The sequence below is a fragment of the Dipodomys ordii genome, unplaced genomic scaffold (genome assembly GCF_000151885.1).
Source record: "Dipodomys ordii isolate 6190 unplaced genomic scaffold, Dord_2.0 Scaffold160, whole genome shotgun sequence".
Lineage (NCBI taxonomy): Eukaryota > Metazoa > Chordata > Mammalia > Rodentia > Heteromyidae > Dipodomys > Dipodomys ordii.
This window is the reverse complement of record NW_012267376.1, coordinates 3065567-3084583: the sequence shown is the minus strand read 5'-3', so window position 1 is coordinate 3084583 and position 19017 is coordinate 3065567. Positions and strand designations below refer to the sequence as shown.

The 19017-nt window shown below is 43.8% G+C and overlaps 1 protein-coding gene across 1 annotated transcript in view; it reads right to left on the bottom strand.

The window, feature by feature from the left end:
* LOC105998275 overlaps positions 1-14983 on the bottom strand; it is a 58167-nt gene extending 43184 nt beyond the window's left edge. The window contains exon 1 of the mRNA XM_013032946.1: positions 14810-14983. Within this exon, the coding sequence (XP_012888400.1) occupies positions 14810-14983 (174 nt within the window). The remainder of the gene's footprint in view (positions 1-14809) is intronic.
* Between the last annotated feature and the right edge of the window lie 4034 nt (positions 14984-19017).

Sequence of the window (19017 nt, the reverse complement as noted above, 5' to 3'; positions counted from 1 at the left end):
GGTGGGTTGAAGCAGGAGTCGGGTGCACACGTGAGTGGTTGGGGCTGAGGGCTGAAAGAAGGCCAGGGAGAGGTACTAGGGTTTAAACCTCTGCAGAGAGCCAGCATTCCAAGATAGAGCAGGTTGGGGCTTTCAGTGTGCAATTGTTGGAGCTGGCAGAGACAGAAATAAAGGCTTTTCTCTGCATTTGGCCAGAGAACACTGGCAGAGAACACTTCCCTCAGTTGAGGGGGAGGATCAGCTGGTATGGACTGTCTGACCTGGACAATTATGGAATCACATATCTAAGTATTCACAATGCAAGGCGATTACTCAGGGTGATGTATATTTTGTATGTATGCAGGATAGTAGTTTGAAAGATAAAAACTGTTGGTTAGGATGCTGTGATTTCTGGCTACTGTAATTTTATTTTCTGAAGCAAATGTCTCTAATGATTCTCTCTACAAAACATGAGAGTTCAGCAAAGCAATTGATAGGCATTGCTGATCTTATGCCCAGATAAGGATCCCCAAAGACCACCAAGGAGCCAATAATGAAGTAAGCACATGAGAGGTGTTCATTACAAGCTCCAGCCTGGATTTACAACCATCACCACCGACGCCAGCAGGTCAGAGTTGAGAGCCATGACTCTTCCTTCAGCAGGGTTTTTACAGGGTTTCAGGGGCATTCTATACACTATAGTATCACTTAGTAGCACACCATGGTAAATTCTATACACCATAGTATCACTTAGTATCACACCATGAGAAATTCATAAAATAATTCTAAAAGATGATTAGTTCAACTCATGCAGGAACAGACCAGGGACTGGGGATTGGCTGGTTCATGGGGTTGATGCTGTTCAAAATGATCTGAGCTGCAACCAAGTGGTCTTTATCTTGCAGAAACATTTGGAACTTAGCTGTAGTTTGTAGAATTTACTGTAAAGGGTACCATAAAGGGTACTGTAAAGGTTCCTGGAATTTGGCCTCGAGGGGAGTTGCTGATACTGTTCCTGGAGTTCAGTTATAGTGCTTTAACAGGATGGAATCTAAACCTAAAATGGCTATATTTTGTTGGGGCTTCACACTCCCTTTTTAGTTTTTGTTTTTCTTCTCAATTGTGGGGCTTAAATTCAGGGTCTGGCCCCTGTCCCTGAGGTCTTTTGCTCTAGGTTAGCCTTCTACCACTTTGAGCCACGGTACCACTTCTGGTTCTCTGGTGGTTAATTAGAGAGAAGAGCCTCATGGACTTTCTTGCCCAGTTTGGCTTTGAACCACTATCCTTAGATCTCAGCCTTTTAAGTAGCTGGGATCACAGGCATGAACCACCAGCATCTGGTGACAATGCTCCTCTTAATATAGTTCATTCTCCTCCCATTTCTCATCATATAATAAGAGGTTTGAACCAGCTGACTTGATGACATCTCAGGTCTTGTCTGTTGACAGTCCTGTGGTGACAGTGGCTGCAAGCTTGTTCCCTTTTTTGCAACAAGCTCATCTGCATGTCAGTGGCTATGGAATGAAATCAGAAGTGGCAGAGGAATGCTCAGGTTTCTGGGGTGGCAGAATGCTTGTCACTCAGCAAAATTCAGATTTCCTTGGTATGCACCATTGATACATCATATAAAAAAACACATACAGGCCAGAGGTAATGACATCAAAGCAAGTTAATGATGTGGACCACTTATTCTTACTATGACTTGTTCTGGCAGGCTAAATTCTGAGGCCATCGTGATAAAATTTCAGGAATGGCTCTTTTGTTTATTATTGATTGCAAATGGAAGAGGAATGGTTTCTCATCGGACACTATTACAGGGAACTTGTCTGCTTTTAGGCTCCTTCTCTTGTTTTATTCCTCAGCTGCCAGAAATTGGCAGCATTTTGGTTGTGTTTGTGCATACAGTTGTCATTTGTGTAATACAGGAGATGATGTTCAGCTTGGCAGTATGTTCTCCAACATGGCCATGAGAATTCAGACTGATGATTATTGGTTAAGCTGGTAACTGAGTTAGACTCTGGAGGACACCGTCAAGGTCAAGGTGGAACTAATGGACAGCCTCCTAGAGGCTATCAAAGAAGGCATGGGAGGGGGCAGGCACTGGTGGCTCATACCTGTAATCCTAGCTGGTTAGGAGGTTCAGAGCTGAGAATCTAGTTTGAATCCAGCCCAGGCAGGAAAATATGTGAGACACATATCTCCAATTACTACCATGACTTTTTTTTAAAAAAATCCAGAACTGGAGCTGTGGCTCATGTAATAAAGTGCTAGTCTTGAGCAAATAAAGCTCAGGGACAGGGCCAGGCCCTGAGATCAAGTCCTAGGACCGGGATAAAACAAACAAACAAGCTCAGATCAGCAGCCCCTAGACTTCAAACTTATGTTTCTTTCACCTTAAAAACACCTAAGTATAGACTTAATTCTTTTCCTCCCAGGATCCTGGAAGCCTGTCATCTTCCCATGTTACTTCTGATATAAAGCGAAGCCCATTTAGCTCTGCAGCCTTTAGACCCCATCTGTTAGCTCATACAAAACAAAATTTATGTTAAATGGAATTTCAGAAACATCATCCTGGTCTAAATTGAACCTCACTTGATGGGAAGCAAAATGTGTGTTGGTAATTTTGCTTTGGATTCTTGCTTTGGGGCTATTTGAATTCTAGGGCTGAAGGGAGAGAGAGCCCCTGTCCAGACCTCAGTCTGCCCCTACCAGGGTGTGACTCCTGACACCTCGCTCTTAGTCAGCACCGCCCCCCAACACACACACACACCAATCAGAGGCAGAATGGAGGGAAAATGATGACCTATCTAGAAGCTTCACTTTTCTCTGTTCAGACCCCTGATTGAAAAAGAGCAACTCTAAAATATGACAATCACCCTAGTATCTCCAATATCGGTCCTTTAGGCTGCTAGACCTTGGGGGACACTGGCAGCATTCATTTGGGCAAGAATTGACAAAATAGGGGTGAACACATAACATGTGGAAAAGCATGAAGACATAAAGCTAGAATCCACCTTCAGCTTGGACTGTTCACTCCCAGGGAAAATGCTCTTTTTTTTGATGAATATTTATTTATTTATTTATTTTTTAAATTTTATTTTATTTTATTTGTGAACATACTGTACAGAGGGGTTACAATTGCATGGGCAAGATAATGAGTACATTTCTTATCAAGCCTTGTAGCCTAATCCTTTGTTTCCCCTTCTCATCCCCTCCCATGCTCCCCCTCATTAACTATTTTCATGCCTGCACCAACCTTGAACTTGTATCCTACATCTGATATCTCCCAAGTAGCTGAGATTATAAGTATGATCCACTGAGCCCAGCCCTCACACCTGTTTTTCCAATGATCAGGTGAGAAGTACTTTGAGGCAAAGATGGGAGAAAAATCAGTTCTGGGCATGGAAGAGTTTGGCTCTTGCTTATGGAAGACAGTTGACTGACCAAAACTGAATACAGCCAATGTGGCTGCTGAGTTAGCAACAATTCATCAGGTCAGATCAAAGTCACCAGTGTTTTAGCTTTAGATAAGCAACTCACCCATGAGGGTAAAGGTAAAAACAGTCTAGGGTGATTTTTATTAGTAGTAGAAGAGTTGGCCCAGTTCCTTCCCCACCCCTACCCTTTCTACCCAGGAGCGAAGCATTTCTCTCATAGATAAGTTTTATGCATTAACAATTACCCTGAAACACAAATTGAAGAGTTTCTCTGAGCAAAATAAGCAATTCTATTCTCCTCTGACTTTTTTCTTCTAAGGGCAAGTTAGCTTGAAGCTCTAAGCTTCCATCTCTGCAGACATATTCTAAGCTGACCTCTTGACAATGTCATCTTAGAGATGAATTGAAGCCTCAGACTGGACAGGGGTATAAAACAAACAAAAATCAACAACAAAAACCAAAAGCACTTGCAGAACTTTGTGTCTCCCCAGATTATTACGCTGAGTTTTGGGCAAGTCTTTCAAATGTTAAGTGTTTTAAATGTCCCCTAATCTAATTTACCTTTCTGTCTTCTTCAGGGATGGTGAGGGAAGGTTAATGAGAAGATGGCAGCTGCTTTGATCTCCTGAGGAGAGAGAGATGTGTTTGAATATCTCATATAGTGACCAGGTAGAGGCAAGATTTTAGAAGGAGAAATGACCCATCATTAACACGCTCATCTGTACACCATAGCCGGCTGTTATTCCAGGCCAGTCCTATTTATGGACTTGTTGTTCTGAAGAGAAATAGAGATTCTGCTGTGTTTCCAGCATATCTGGTCACTTCCGTCCCTGGCAGCCGACCTCATGGTGCCTTCGGGAATACAGATCAAATAATCTTCCACCACCTCTTCTTCTTGGTTTGATCTTTGCTTAACCTCACCTCACTCAATTTTTATTGCTTCCTACTTTTTCCTCTTTTATTGTGGCAATTCCTTCTGATGTTTCCTAACATACCAGGCTCTCTCCCTATCCTTTCACCTCCCCCGACTTTTGAAACAGAATTTACTGAGTCTTCTTTTTGTTCAGAACTCTCTTCTTGTCTGTTTCTGTTTTTGATACCAGTACTAGTGCTTGAACTCAGGAACTGGGTGCTGACCCTGAGCTTTTGTGCTCAAGCCTAGCGCTCTATCACCTGAGCCACAGCTCCACTTCTGGCTCTTGGTTGTTCATGGGAGACATGAGTCTCTCATGGACTTCCCTGCCTGGGCTGGCTTTGAACCTTGATCCTCACATCTCAGCCTCCTGAATAACTGGGATTACTGGCATAAACACCTACTCCTGGCTGTATTCTTTTCTTCCATCTTCCCAATGTTATCATGTGGCCAGTTGCCATGACCTGTCAGGTCTGAGCGGAGCTTTGTGTCCCTGAGGAAACTTTGTGTATTTTCCTAGCCTGGTAGAGAGGGCCTTGAACAGTCTTCTCTCATCATGTGCTCAACTTTTCCTAGAGCTCCCTGATCATCCATCCTCCTCTCGCTGCAGATCAGAGGTTGTCAATCTCCATGGTGCTCTAAAAGCACCTCGGGGTGGAATCTAGGGAATAGCACTTGTAAAGTTTTCCAGGTGCTGCTGGGGCCCCTGTCCCTTTGAAAACCCCTGTACTAGGTTGTCATATCCTGAGGGCATGGGTTGTGACCACACCTACAATGCTGGCTCACTGTTGCATGGAAGAGTTTATGGAATGAATGAATGTAGCCTTAAATGTGCAGGTCCCAAACTTTGGTGGCCAGCCTGCTGTTGGAAGACCAGCCCCTTGGGCACCTAAGATTCTATACTTATCTTCCATAGAAAGGAATTAAGATGCTATTCTGGAAGTGAAAATCAAATCTATCAAGTACCTTTACTGCCTTGTCTTCACGAGTCCTTATCTTTGGCTCATTCTGTTCACTAATATGAAAGCTTATTTAGAAAGTCAGCTTATGACAAGGAGGAAGAAGAAAGGACAGTAAAGACCTTGCAGGATAGTTTTACTTGGCAGCAGTGTTTGATAAACATCCACTTGCTACTCTCCAGACCCTCTGATTGGATCTTCTTGACATTTGATGAAGTTTATCTGAAGGGCTTTGAAATCACAGAGAAGCTTTTGAAAATTTCTGCCCATGCTCCTCCTCATAAGACTAAAAAGATATTTATTTATTTATTTACTTACTTATTTGCTGAGTCTCAAGAATGGGACTCAGGGCCTGGGTCCTGTCCCTGAGTTTTCATGCTCAGCAAGGGCTCTACCACTTCAGCCATGGCTCCACTTCCAGCTTTTGGTGGTTAATTAGAGATAAGAGTTTCATGGACTTTGCTACTTTGCTGGCTTTGAACCATGATCCTCAGATCTCAGCTACTGGCATTTTAACTAGGATTACAGGCCTGAGCCACCAGTGCCTGGCTTCCCAAAAGTCTTTGTGACCCTAGCATGGGCTTGGGGACAGCCAGCTGCTGTCCCTGTGGGCCAGGAGGAGACCTAGATGGGAAGCCTGGGAACTTGGAACTCTAAGGATACAGAATGACTGACCTGCCTCTTCACCTCCCTTCTGAGATCTTCCAGGGTGGAGGCCACCATGTCTGTTTCCATTTCTTTTGGGCCTGGCACAATTTCTAACACCAATTCATAACATCAAAGATCAAGACAAATTCTGGACCTTTGGTTAATTGCAATAGCAAACCAACTCGTGACCATTGAAGCATAAAATAATTTATTGAAGCAATTGTAGTAGTCAAAACCAACATTGGTAAAGGAAACCCTCATCCAGCAGAGGATCTCAGGAAGGCTGTCCCCATGACCCCTCTGGGGACCACTGACCCTTGACCTCAGCATCCTGGCTTCCACTGCCTCTGCTTCTCTGGTTTGTCTTGGGTTTGTTCTCTCTTCCTGCAGGTGACCTGTGGGCATGAATGATGGTGGTTCCCAAAAGTTCTGTGTCCTCCAAGCTCATGTGATAGACTCCATCCAACCGAAGGACACTGGCTAGGCCAGGATGAACAGTTGGGTCTGCAATGGTACACCTCAGGGCTGGGCCTGTTAGCCCTGGGCATCAGGAAGTGTCTTTGAGGAATAGTACCTTTGTTCCCACCACAGGATCCATCGCTGGTATCTGGACTTCCTGGCTCCTCACAGGCACTCTACATCTCTGTAGAGAAGCACCAACACGCTCTGAATTTGTAGATTTCTTGAGAAGATTCAATCATGTCTAAACATCCCTGCACAGACTTATTTACCCATGGCAGTCAGTCCTCATCATAGTTAGGTTGTAGAACCAGCCTATGTGCTTGTCATCTGACAGATTGATAAAGATGATGTGGTAGGTATACATAGTGGAGTTTTACTCAACTGTAAAGAAGAAGGAAGGCAGAGAAGGAAGAAGGAAGGAAGGCATATTATTTTCAGGAAACTGGGTGGAACTTGCTGATTTTTATGTCCAGCAAAATAACCTAGAAGGAAACTATATTTTTCAGAAAGAAAAATATCACATGTTTCCTTCAATGTGTGGACTCTTGAAAGTTGAAAGGAAACTCTTAGAAAGGAGAAAAGGCATCAAGGTGAAGGAAGAGGGGAGGACAAAGAGGGAAATAGGAGGGACTAACATCACTAAAGTAGCCATGGCTACCCATGGCTCATATCTGTAATCCTAGTTACTCAAGAGACTGAGATCTTTGAGGATCAAAGTATGACGCTAGCCTAGGCAAGAAAGTCTGTGAGACTCTTACCTCAAATTAACCACCTAAAAGTTGCAAGTGGAGCTGTGACTCAAGTGGTAGAGTGCTAGCCTTAAGCAAAAAGCTCAGGGACAGCACCCATGCCATGAGTTCAAGCTCTAAGACCAGGACACATACAGAAAAAAAAGTATGGTATTTTCCTGTCTGATATCACAACAAGCCCCATTATTATGTAGAACAAATATATACTAATAAAACAAGAAGTGTGAGAATTGAGATAGTAGAGGAATTAAACAGACAGAGGCAGCTGAGCCTCATTCATACAACACAGAATGTGGGAACCAAGGAAGATCCTGGACGCTGGCAGGCAAAGGAGAGAACAAAGTAAGTTGAGATCTGGGACCAGAGAGACTGACTGAATGGAGCAGAAGAGACTGAACAGAACTGTCAGCAGGGTGCTGAGTGAGGAATATCAAGGACAATAGGTGAGCAATGGGCTTAGGGAAGACTTCTTTACCTTCTTAGTTGTCCCCCTTCAGACCAGTGACCAGGGAGGAAAACAATGGCAGCAGCCCTTTTACAGCTCATTTTGAAGGGGACTGCTTCCTGTGGCAGGCCTGGCAGGCTATCTATACAAGCTGTCCCCGAGAGTGTGCCATACAGGCACATGGGGCTCTTTGATGGTGCTGCCTTTCAGAATAACCAGAATTTGAAAACTTGCCACATAAACCATGCACTCTGCAATACTCTTCTCTCTGCTACCGTAATGGCTCTCTGGGTGCAAATGAATTTTCACTTAGCCAAGTCAAACTTCTCTCCTAAGCTAGACACAGCCCCACGATTTCAAAGCAGAGGACAGAATGTAGCAAGAAGGGTATGGTTCTGCATAAGAAGAAGAGATGTATTCACTTTGTGTGGAGGGAGAGCGTGGTGGAGAGACGGTCATCCTCTAAGCAGGGGACAGAGGGACAGAGGCTGACTCTTGAGAAGCAATGGCCAGTCAGAAAACCATAAGCTGGAGATTTTGGTACATGGGGCTTTTCAAAGCAATAGTATCCATCCTTTGATTTTCTCACTTCCTTAGAGAAACCATTATAAGAACAAGATGTGGGGCTGGGAATGTGGCTTAGTGGTAGAGTGCTTGCCTAGCATGCATGAAACCCTACACAGAAAAAGCTGGAAAGCTGCTAGCCTTGAGCAAAAGAGGCTCAGGGACAGAGCCTAGGCCCTGAGTTCAAGCCCAAGACTGGTTTAAAAAACAAAAAACAAGATATTTACATATAGCATTCGATTTCAAAATGTAACAGCAAACCAAGGTTTTGTTAAGTTTGGCTTTCAAAAGGTATCTGGGTCCATATCCTTCGACTCAACCAAAGTTGGACTGGAAACATCAGGGGAAATTTGTGTCTCTGTCAAACATGTAGAGACTATCTATTTTTTCTGTTATTATTCCCTAAATGACTGAGTCAAAAAATATTTACATAAGATTTCATTAAGTACTATAATCTAGAGTTGGATCAAAGGCCATGGGAAGATGTGCATATTTTACATGCAAATACGATACCATTTTTTTGTGAAACATCAATATAAAAGTTTATTACTTGCTGGATTACATATGGTTTTAGCATTTTCTTTGTCATATCGATGACACTATTAAAACTAAAAGTATACTAATAATAACTCAGTATAGTCACATGCTCAGTTTTTTCAAAATGTATAATGAAGCATTATAGTTATGATAGTGCATAAGTCACAATAATTTAAAAAGTACCTATGCTGAATGATTAAAAACTAAAATTTTACTAGGAAAGTTTTACTTTGAGTATGAGAATGAAAATACAAAATGGCAAGGAGAGCAGATTTGGAAAAGCATGACTTGCCCCCTAAACCAAGTCTTCATCTCTAGAATCCATTCAGGATCTGACACACATGAGTGGTGTGTGGACCAAATCCTACTGATTGGCATTATTTTCTGTAAGGGAACAGTTATGTACCAACCCTTTAATTCATAGCACTTTGTGTAGAGTGTTGCAAATATCTTGAAATTGCCATGGCATAATTCACAGATCCCAATAAATTTTAAAAAATGAAAACATTCTAAAAATTGTGAAATTAAAAATAGGTTTTCTACATTTCTTGAAAATGAGACTTAGTTACAATCATGAAGAATGTAAGTCCCATCAGGACCAGTACATGATGCCAGGAGATGCTAACCACATGAGTTCTGAGTAACTAATGGTCCCTATAGTTGCATATACGCTGGACTTTGATATATCATCTATCTTACACCATCCTTTTTGTTTTCTAGGCAACCAAATTGAGTTCTGTATAACATAAATCACAAATCACTATTGCTACCTATTTATCTATGGAAAGCATCAGCATATATACATTGGGTAATTCAGAAGAGCAAAAAGGCCTTTACCTTGGGAGTAAGCTAGTGATTCCCAACAAGAATGCTTCAGGTTTGATCAAATAGGAAACTGGGAAGACATTTAGTAACTATTCTAACCAGGAAGATTCAAAGATGGGTCCAGAACATGAGCAGAGAAGAGGTACAATTGTCTAGCAGCAGACATGAAATCTAGCTAAATCTGGCCCAAATCTCTCCAAGATGTTTGTCTCTACAGAAAGGGAACTAGTGACAGGAATGGCTTGCCTTGACAGCTCCACTTTTAAAAAAGATGGGAGCAAATACGATACCATTTTATATTAAAAAGTGTTTGCACATTCTTGTGTTTTTGGAATCCATGGAGTCCTAGAACTGACCTCCTGCAGATACAGAAAGGCGACTGAATGTATGCATCTTCCCTTTGTGCTTTCTGGCTCTGATGAGCAACTGCTTCCTGCTCTCTGCTCCAGAATTGCTAGTAAGAGGATCACACACAATGGCCATGGTAGAGCTTTGTGTGGATTGGGAAGAAGGGTTGTGTCCACCATTGGGTCGATGTGGGGTGAAGACAACCAAGCTCCAGCAAACACAAGAAAGTGGTGCTGTACATTTAGCAATGGATGCAAGGGTGGAGAATTCCAAGGCCCCACAGAAACAGAGAGGGAAACTAATTTCCCACCATGCCTGGGAAGGGGGCTTTTATTTTGCTCAAAACTAGTGCTATACCACTTAAACCATGCTGTCAGCCCAGCTTTAAGCTGGTTCATTGGAGATGGAGTCCTTTGGATTTTTCTGCCCAGATTGACTTCAAACTGAAATCCTCTAGATTTCAGCTTCCTGAGTAGCTAGGATCACAGGCATGAGCCACTGGCACCAGGCTCCAAGCAAATGTTGTATAAGCAAAAAGCTTAAGCATCCTATCAAGGACAAGGATGCTTAGTATCTCATGCTATTTGTTTTGTCTTTCTCTATATGCTTTATCATGTTTATTCCTTGTTTTCTTACTCATTGTTTTGTGGAAGCACTGGCATTTAATTACAAGGTATCAGGCCAGTAAGTACTCTGGGTTTACCTGTTTCCTCTGAGCTATTTGTGGTAAGAGCAGGTGGCCTTAGCCTTCAACATGAGAGTTGCAGAGAGGAATATGGAGAGGCCCTCACTCCACCAGGACCATCCCTGCTCCTAGTAAGCTCTATTCTGGAATGTGGAAATGGCTTCCTAGAGACAGTCTCTCTCTCCCCACCCCTGCCCCTGCCTTTAGCAGGGCTCTCTGTGTCCTCTTTTCTTGAGTCTGTTTTGACTCTGTCATTCTGAAACTTCTGCTTGCTGCTTCCTTTCCATGCTCCCTTTTCCATATCTGAAAGCATTGTCATGTTTTGGCAAATGGAAATTGGAAGAGTGTGTCAGGGTAGCAGAGAGAGATAAAAAATGGTCTCAGATGCTGTGGAGCCCAGAGCAAACCAGAGGCCAGTTTGGATGAAGGCTGTGTTGGACCAGCCTGATAGTCTCCACCTTCCCGAGTATCCTGCCCAGCCACGTGTATCCTTCTGTATGTCCTGATACTGCTTCTTAGGCCTCCCACAGGATTTCTATCTTTCACAGTCTTTGTGGATTTCTTTCTCCTCCTCCCTCTTCCTCCTCCTCCTCTTCCACCTTCTCCTCCTCCTCCTCCTCCTCATTCTTCCAGTCCTGGGGTTGAACTCAGGACCTGGGGACTGTCCATGAGCTTCTTTTGATCAAGGCTAGCATTCTACCGTTCAACAGTGGCACAATTGAACCCAGGGTTTCATGCATGCTAGGCAAGCACTAAGCCACATTCCCAGCCCCTCTGTCTTCTTTTATCCTTTCCAGTCTGCTTGTTTCTATGGCTTTCCTCCCCTTTCTCATCTTTCCCATACCCTCCTCATATTCACACAATGTTGAACTTGGAGAAGCCTGTTGAAGCAGGAAGAGGATGTGCCATTTGGCACTAAATGCTCTTTTGTTAAAGTGTTCTCATCTAGATGCCATCTGTGGGGCCTTTCAAAACAAAACAGAATGTGACTCTCAAGAATAATATTGGCAAAAATGCATAAAGTAAGGCACATAAACCACTCTGTAATTTTGTGTTTGTTTTTATTTGGGGGCAAGTATTTGTGGCATAACTGGGTACAATTTCCCTCAGCAGGACACTTGATTTCCCACACTGGTCTTCTGTTTCCACACATACTTGTTGAAAGGATGGGAGTCTTTCTGTGTCAGTGAAGGTGTCAGGAAGATGTGGGTGTGGTATTTCTAGAGGTCTGCTGAACAATCTGCTACCCATGCACCTGAGAGTGGTAAATGCTGGGTTGGCAGCATCTGGATTCAGTGCCATGTGACTTGTCCCCTGTTTTCCAAGAGGAACCTCAAGAGGGAGCCCTTTGTATTACAAGTGATGTTTGTTTGTATTCTGATGCTGAGGATGCAAAACCCAGGGCCAGTTATGGGCCACACCCAGCGGCATCCCCAGAGAGAACACTTTGTTAAGGCAAATTGCTTAGGTTCACTGTACATGGTGCTGCAGAAACATCATTTTCAATTCAAAGCAATCAACATACATTGGGAACTAGTCTATCACCCTATCATGCAAAGCCTGTACAGAGCATGCCCAGATGGCTTAGGATATCAGACACACAGGCAAGCAAAGACAGACATAGAGAAAGTGAGGAGACTTGGAGAAGAATTGTTCCATTCCACCGGGGTGGGATGAGGCAAACAAGGTCTTGAAAAAGGTAAAGGACTTTGTGCCAAAGGGAGACAAGGACTGGAGATGTAGCTTCAGTGGTAGAACACTTGCCTAGCAAGTACAAGGCCCTGAGTTCAAACCTCAGTATTGCCAAAACAGTGGAGGGAAGAGGGTAGCAAGGAGACACATGCTGGGGACCACATACAAGAGTGAGTGCAGACTGGACTATTCCAGGGCGGTGGAAATTACAGCTAAATCTACAGCATGGAGCTCTTGGGAGGGAGGTTGGGGGTCTTCCTGGGAGCCTGAGGAGCTTTCACTAGGTAACAAGAACCACTAATGTTTCCTCTGCTCTGTGTTCAGTGCAGAGTGGCACTCAAAGGCCCATGTACAGGATGGACCTGGGAGATGCTATAGGCCTTTGAAGGTTCTTAGGTCATTGGGAATATTGACGCCAGGGCTGGTCCTATTGCTCTGTACTTCCTGGCTGTAGTTTAGCACTTGTTTTATCACATGCTGCACCGTGATGTGCTATGGTTGCCAGAGGCCCCAGAACCACCCAGAGACCATGGACTTCCAAAACCATGAACCAAAACAGCCCTTCTTCCCTTTCCGTGTTGACTATACCAGACATTTCTTCATAGGCAAGGGGGCGAGGAAAGCTGATCAACTCATCCACTCTGCTTTCTGAAGTCAGCACAGACCACGTTCTTGCCATGGACTGACTAGAAATGAGCATGTCTTTGTACACTTGCCTTGTAAGTAGAAAATGAAGGGATTTGAGGTTAGAGAAACAGGTTCAGTTCCCAAACTCTACCTAGCCAAACATTACATAAAATCATCCTGTGGGCACCACTACTTCTGTCCTCCATTCTTCCATCCCTCCTTTCTTCCCCACCCCCCTGTTCTTTCCCCTTCTTTCCTCTCATTTCCTGCTCTCCTTTATTTTGTCTTCTCCACTACTTCCCAGAGAACAAAACCTTGCCTTGAAGCGCCATCAAGGGCATACCCTACTCAGGTCATCCCAGTGACCTCCTTATACTTCTGCCTCTGCCCTTGCCCAGAGCCAAGCCAGATGTCAGGCTTAGCATGTGACCGAGTCCCCACAAGAAACCCATTAATGGAGAAGCACTGGGGACTGATGCAGACTCAATTGAGGAGCGCTGGGAGGCAGATTAAGATGTTTACACCAGACATTCCACAGAAGAGAACATAAAAAATAACAAACTTCCATTGGGCATTTCTGTGCTTTAAAGATACTTCATGCAGTAAAGTCTCTGGACATTAGCTTCATTTTCCTTCCTTTTACACAGCATCCACAAGCTTCCTTCTTCTCCCTTTCCTCCTATTGGAAGAACTTCCTTCCAGTCTTGCTGCAGACACAAACTGTAGTTTATGTCACCCCATCAACATGGTATGCAAACCAGAAACCTGTAGATGTGGCCACCTAACAGGGCCATTCATTTGTGATTTGAAGACTTAGGAGAAGAGTAAGACAAGACCTGCATGGGTTACTTTAATTCAGAGCTTGATGAAAATGATCATGTGCTATTTTGATACAGAGAGCCATATTTGACGGCTAGAAGCATGTATAAATTCGATACAGAGAGCAGTACTTGATGGCTAGAAGCATGTATAAGCTGATGCAATCACTATAGCTCACCTCCAGTCAGCTCTAAGGGCAAAAGTAAGAGGTCATTGCTCTTAATGTCCAGACTCTACTCACGGTGTGGCTGGTGCCTCCCTGAGTAGCTTGCAAGCGGTCTAATTCCAGACCTTCTTCTCTTCCTGGTCATATCCCTCACACCAGGGAGGAAAAGCTCCTTCCCATCCTATTATCCTTTCCACAGTCCTTTCCGGTTGCTTGTTAGCATCCAGAATGGCTTGTAACGCTGCAGCCTGCTCACTGCCACCCCAGTTTCTGCTGTTTGTAATGATCCTGGCAGATGTGTTCTAGGTATCAGAGTTCTGCCGGCTGTGGTGACAAGGCTGGGGTGGGAGATTAACTTCAAACAAAAACCGGACCCCCTAATTGTGCTATGTCCTGGCACTACAGAGAAGCATCATTAAATTCCACTTTCCTCCATGGCAGCAGATTTAGATATTATTCTGCAATGACCCTGTCCCAAATACTCAAGGGGTTACATAAGCTACCTGACCTTGATTCTGAGTCTCTGTGTATCCATATGTAGAATGGTGAAAATAATTTAGACTTCCAATTTTATGAGGAGGAGTATGGTCAGGTTAAATAAACCTTGATTATGTTACGCATTATGATTATGTCTTGGCAGCTAATAAGTCTTTACAGCTATTTCTTTCCTACAGATTCTTCTCCACAAATACTAAGTTGATATGACACCACCATAAATTGCAAGGCTCATCTGGAAAATAAAGGAATAATATAATAATATACCAAATATTTGTGAAACATGTGATACATATTATTTATGAAATATGAATTGAAACTAGAAAGGAATTGGGAGAAATAAAGAGGAGACTACAGAGATATCTTTGAAGAAATACAGGTATTCATCATCCAACTGTCTGTATTCTAAATCACAGTGTATTAACTGGATAAGAAAGAAAAATAGGCTCCCAGGGGCACCGCAGGGGAGGCTGGGGTAGAGGCCTCCGGGAAGGCGAGGCCTGCAGTGGAACCCCGTCTCCGGGCTAGCTGCTCTCGAACTGATTTCCAACCCCCGTCCCGAGACACTGCACTGGCATGGGGCAGACACCGCGTACCCTTGGGGACTGGCTGGGCCAAGGGCAAGGACGACATGGAGATGTGCGAGCTGAACCTGGAGGAGACCGGCCTGACCCCCAAGCGCGGGTCGGAGATCCTGCCGCGCCAGTTCGAGGAGATCTGGGAGCGCTGGGGCGGCATCCAGTACCTGCAGAGCGCCATCAAGAGCCGCCAGGCGCGGTCCACCTAAGCCAGGGCCATGCTGCAGAGCCTGCTCAAATAGGCCTGGGCCTGGGGCCTGAGGGCGGGGCCTGGGCCTGGGGGCGGGGCCTAGGCCTGGGGGTGGGGCCTGGGAGCAAGGCCTGGGTCCGGGGGCGGGGCCTGGCCTGGGCCGGGGAGCCCAGCCTGGACCCTCCCCACCCCCAGCCTCCCTATCCTCACCAGCCCACCCCAGCCAGCCTTTCTCTTGAATGTCATGGCTTTGTGTCCCGTGGTTTAAGGTTAATTAAGTTTTTCCCTCACGCAGCAGCTACTGTAGCCGCACACCGCCCCTTCCTCTCCTGCTGTACTTGTCAGCAGACTACCTAAACCTAGCATCACGATTTCTTTTCAAGGAAACGGACTCTGGGAGAACTTTCCAGGTCCTTGCTCTTACAGGACGACGTAGTACCTTACAGCTGGAATAATGAAACGTGGGTTGAAAGGTCTTTCAAGAATCAAGGTACTTTAAAATGAGCCAAGAATTCCGGTGATTTCGTTCCGGAAAGCAATGTATTTCTGTCTGCGTTTTCAGGAGCTCATAAAATAACGGGAATTGTGACTTCCCCCTTTCGTTTTGTAGTATGTCCTAGTTTGGGTGAAGCAGTTCTTTCTTCAGTTCTTGAACTCTGGAAAGAGTCTTATAAGGTGTAATAATCGATGCACTACCTGTGCTAATTAAAGGTGGCACTGCTAATCGAGTCCCTCCAGCACGCACTTGGGTTTTCTTTTCTAACAAAGTGTGCGCTGCCATCAGAATGTTCTTTTGCTATTTCATAGGCAAATAAAAGAAATTCAGAGACTTCTGAGATGTTTTGTTTCCTTGGCAAGGGGCACATGGTTTAGGTAGCACCTGTGACTTAACTGGACTGAAATCAGATCTTTTCATCTCATGGTGATTTTTATATGAAAATCTTGTCCAAGTTTTTCCTGTGAGTTGGTGTTCTGCTTCAGATTTCTCTTTTTTTCCTTACATTCCTGGTGTCTTTTTAGCCCTTGAGATTTTTTTTTTGTAATTGTAGAGCTGTTTTATAAACTTTGTAATTCAAAAATGTCCTGATACTTTGTAATTGTTCATTTCATGCTACAGAGAATTTCAGAAGAGTTTTCTTGTGTGCTGTTAGTCTTGATCAAATGTCAGCAGTTTCAAGCCTAATATTTATGACTTTCATATTAGGAATTTAGGAACAAAAAATTTATCAATGAATTACATTGACATCCTAAGGCATCTTGTTTGTATTTTAGAATAAAATTAGACAGTAAATTATTCTAATTTTTCATTGTTGATTTTTAAATACCCTAATCTTTGAAATGAAATTTCAGTAGTTTTTGTTTGTTTCTAGGAAGAATATCCCAGTTAGGAAAATATTTCCAGGTGGAATAGATTAATGTTTGTAACCACAGTCTCTGTTCTGGGAGCTGCTTCTCTGACAATATAATATGTCTTAACAAAGATATTTATTTATTATGATACTGTGCAAAGGATTGCCTTGAGTTAAGGAAATTGCAAAGCACCATCTGTGCTATTAATTGAGAATGTGAATGTGACTGGATTCTGGAGGTTCCACGCCCAGGGTCATTTGGGCCTGTGATTGGTGGCACTGGGTGCAGATGCTGAAATAAATGACCGGGTTTCTCTCTCTTGCAAAAAAAAAAAATAAAGAAAGATAGAAAGAAAAGAAAAATAGTATACAAGTCTTTATTCTATTCTGGAAATCGATGGTTCTGCTAGAGAAGAAAAACTTGCCAGATTCTCATTACATTGGTGGCTTTCCTGCAATCAGAACATAGAATCTCCCATGCCACATCCAGGATCACCTCCATGCAGCACTGTGCACACCTTCTAAACAGAAGGCTGGATTGTTCATTATGGTCTTTTGTTGTTGTTGTTTTTTTTTTTTTTTTTTTTAGTGGGGCTTGAATTCAGGCCCTAAGCACTGTCCTTGAACTCTTTCACTCAAGAATAGCACTTTACAACATTGAGACACAGCACCACTTCTGGTTTTTCTAGTCATTAATTGGACATAACAGTCTCATGGACTTTCCTGTCCAGGTAGTGTTGAACCGGGATTCTTAGCTCTCAGCCTCTTGAGTAGCTAAGATTACAGGCATAAGCCACCAGCACCATTATGTATTTAATTTCAACATTTTCTCCCAAGCAATGATGTGAAAGAAACTCTGTGAATTTTTTATTTTACTTTTGTTATGGATCCTGGGACTTGAACTCTGGGTTTGGACGCTGTCCGTGAGCTCTTCAGCTGAAGGCTAGCTGTCTACCACTTAAGCCACAGCGTCACTTCTGGCTTTTTCTGCTGATGTGGTGCTGAGGAATTGAACCCAGGGCCTCATGCATGCAAGGCAAGCACTCTACCACTGAACCACCTTCCCAGCCCCTCTGAATGAATTTGAATTTAGTTTGGATCATGTAGAAAGAAGGTGACCATGGCCAACTTTCAGGTTATGTTTCTCAGTAACTCTGCAGGACAGTTCTTATCCCATGAAAAGTTGTTCAGCAACTAGAATCAGGCCTCTGATTCTTTTGTTGTTGTTGTTGTTGTTGTTCCAGTCCTAGGGCTCAGGGCCTGGGGGCTGTCCTTGAGCTACTTTGACTCAAGACTGGTGCTCAACCTCTTGAGACACAGTGCCACTTCCAGCCTTTTTTTGAGTAGTTTATTGGAGATAAAGGTCTCACAGATTTTCCTGCCCGAGCTGGCTTCAAACCTTGCTCCTCATATCTCAGTCCCTCCTGAGTAGCTAGGATTACAGGCCTGAGTCACCAGCACCCAGCTTAGGCCACTTGATCTTGATTTCAATCAGTCACTATCAAATTTAGATTCTGCCTTGATCTTGCAAATCTGTCCAAACATCAATTTTCTCTTTTGCAAATTTGGTTCCTTACCTGGCTTCAACATTTCCTAGATGGACCTGTACACTTAGCTTTGCATTCTTTTCATAATATGCTAATTAAATGTCCATATTGTGTGTGTGTGTGTGTGCCCGTGTATACATGCATGTGAGTGCACTCACCAGTCCTGGAGCTTGAATTCAGGGCCTGGGTGCTCAAGGCTAGCACTCTACCACTGAGCCACAGCTCCCTTTCTGGCTTTTTGTTGATAAACTGTAGATAAGAGTCTCATGGACTTACCTGCCTAGACTGGCTTCAAACTGTGATCTATAGATCTCAGCCTCTTGTGTAGGTAGGATTACAGATGTGAGCCACCAGCGTCCAGCAAGTGTACACATTTCATGTCAAGTGTGTGTATGTATGAACACACATGTGTGAAGCTGCAAAGGGATTTGACTTGTGAGCAACAATGAAATTTGACAGTTGTTTGGGAATACCTGATCACAGTGGTGAATCCTCTGGACCCTCCCATGTTATCTACCAGTGTTCTAACTCATCCCTGGATGTGGAAGAGAGTTAGACTCCTCACCTGTTGTGAACAAAGCATCCAGTAGCAAACACTGCCAAAGATGAGCAGAAGTTAGCTGGCATTCTGAGTCATTGCCTAAGGCAAGGAGCAGATTCAGTAGCCTCTGCAAGAGGGGGTGAACTCAAGAGTGCACCCTAGCCCAAGAGTGGCATCTGCCACAAGAGGGGGTGTACACAGTAAAGTGCATTCTGGCCCCGGAGTGGCACACAGATGCCCCCCTATCCCTTACCCTCTACAAACCCAACACAATATGAGTCAACAAGCCTACTGTAAGAACCCAACTTCAAAACTACTAGAGGAAAACATAGGCATAACACTCAAAGACACAGATCATTCTGAACAGGAATCTCCAATGGCTTAGGAAATAAGAGTAAGAATTGACCAATGAGATTGCATCAAATTAAGGAAACCTCCATGCCCTGAAGGGAAAAAAACAAG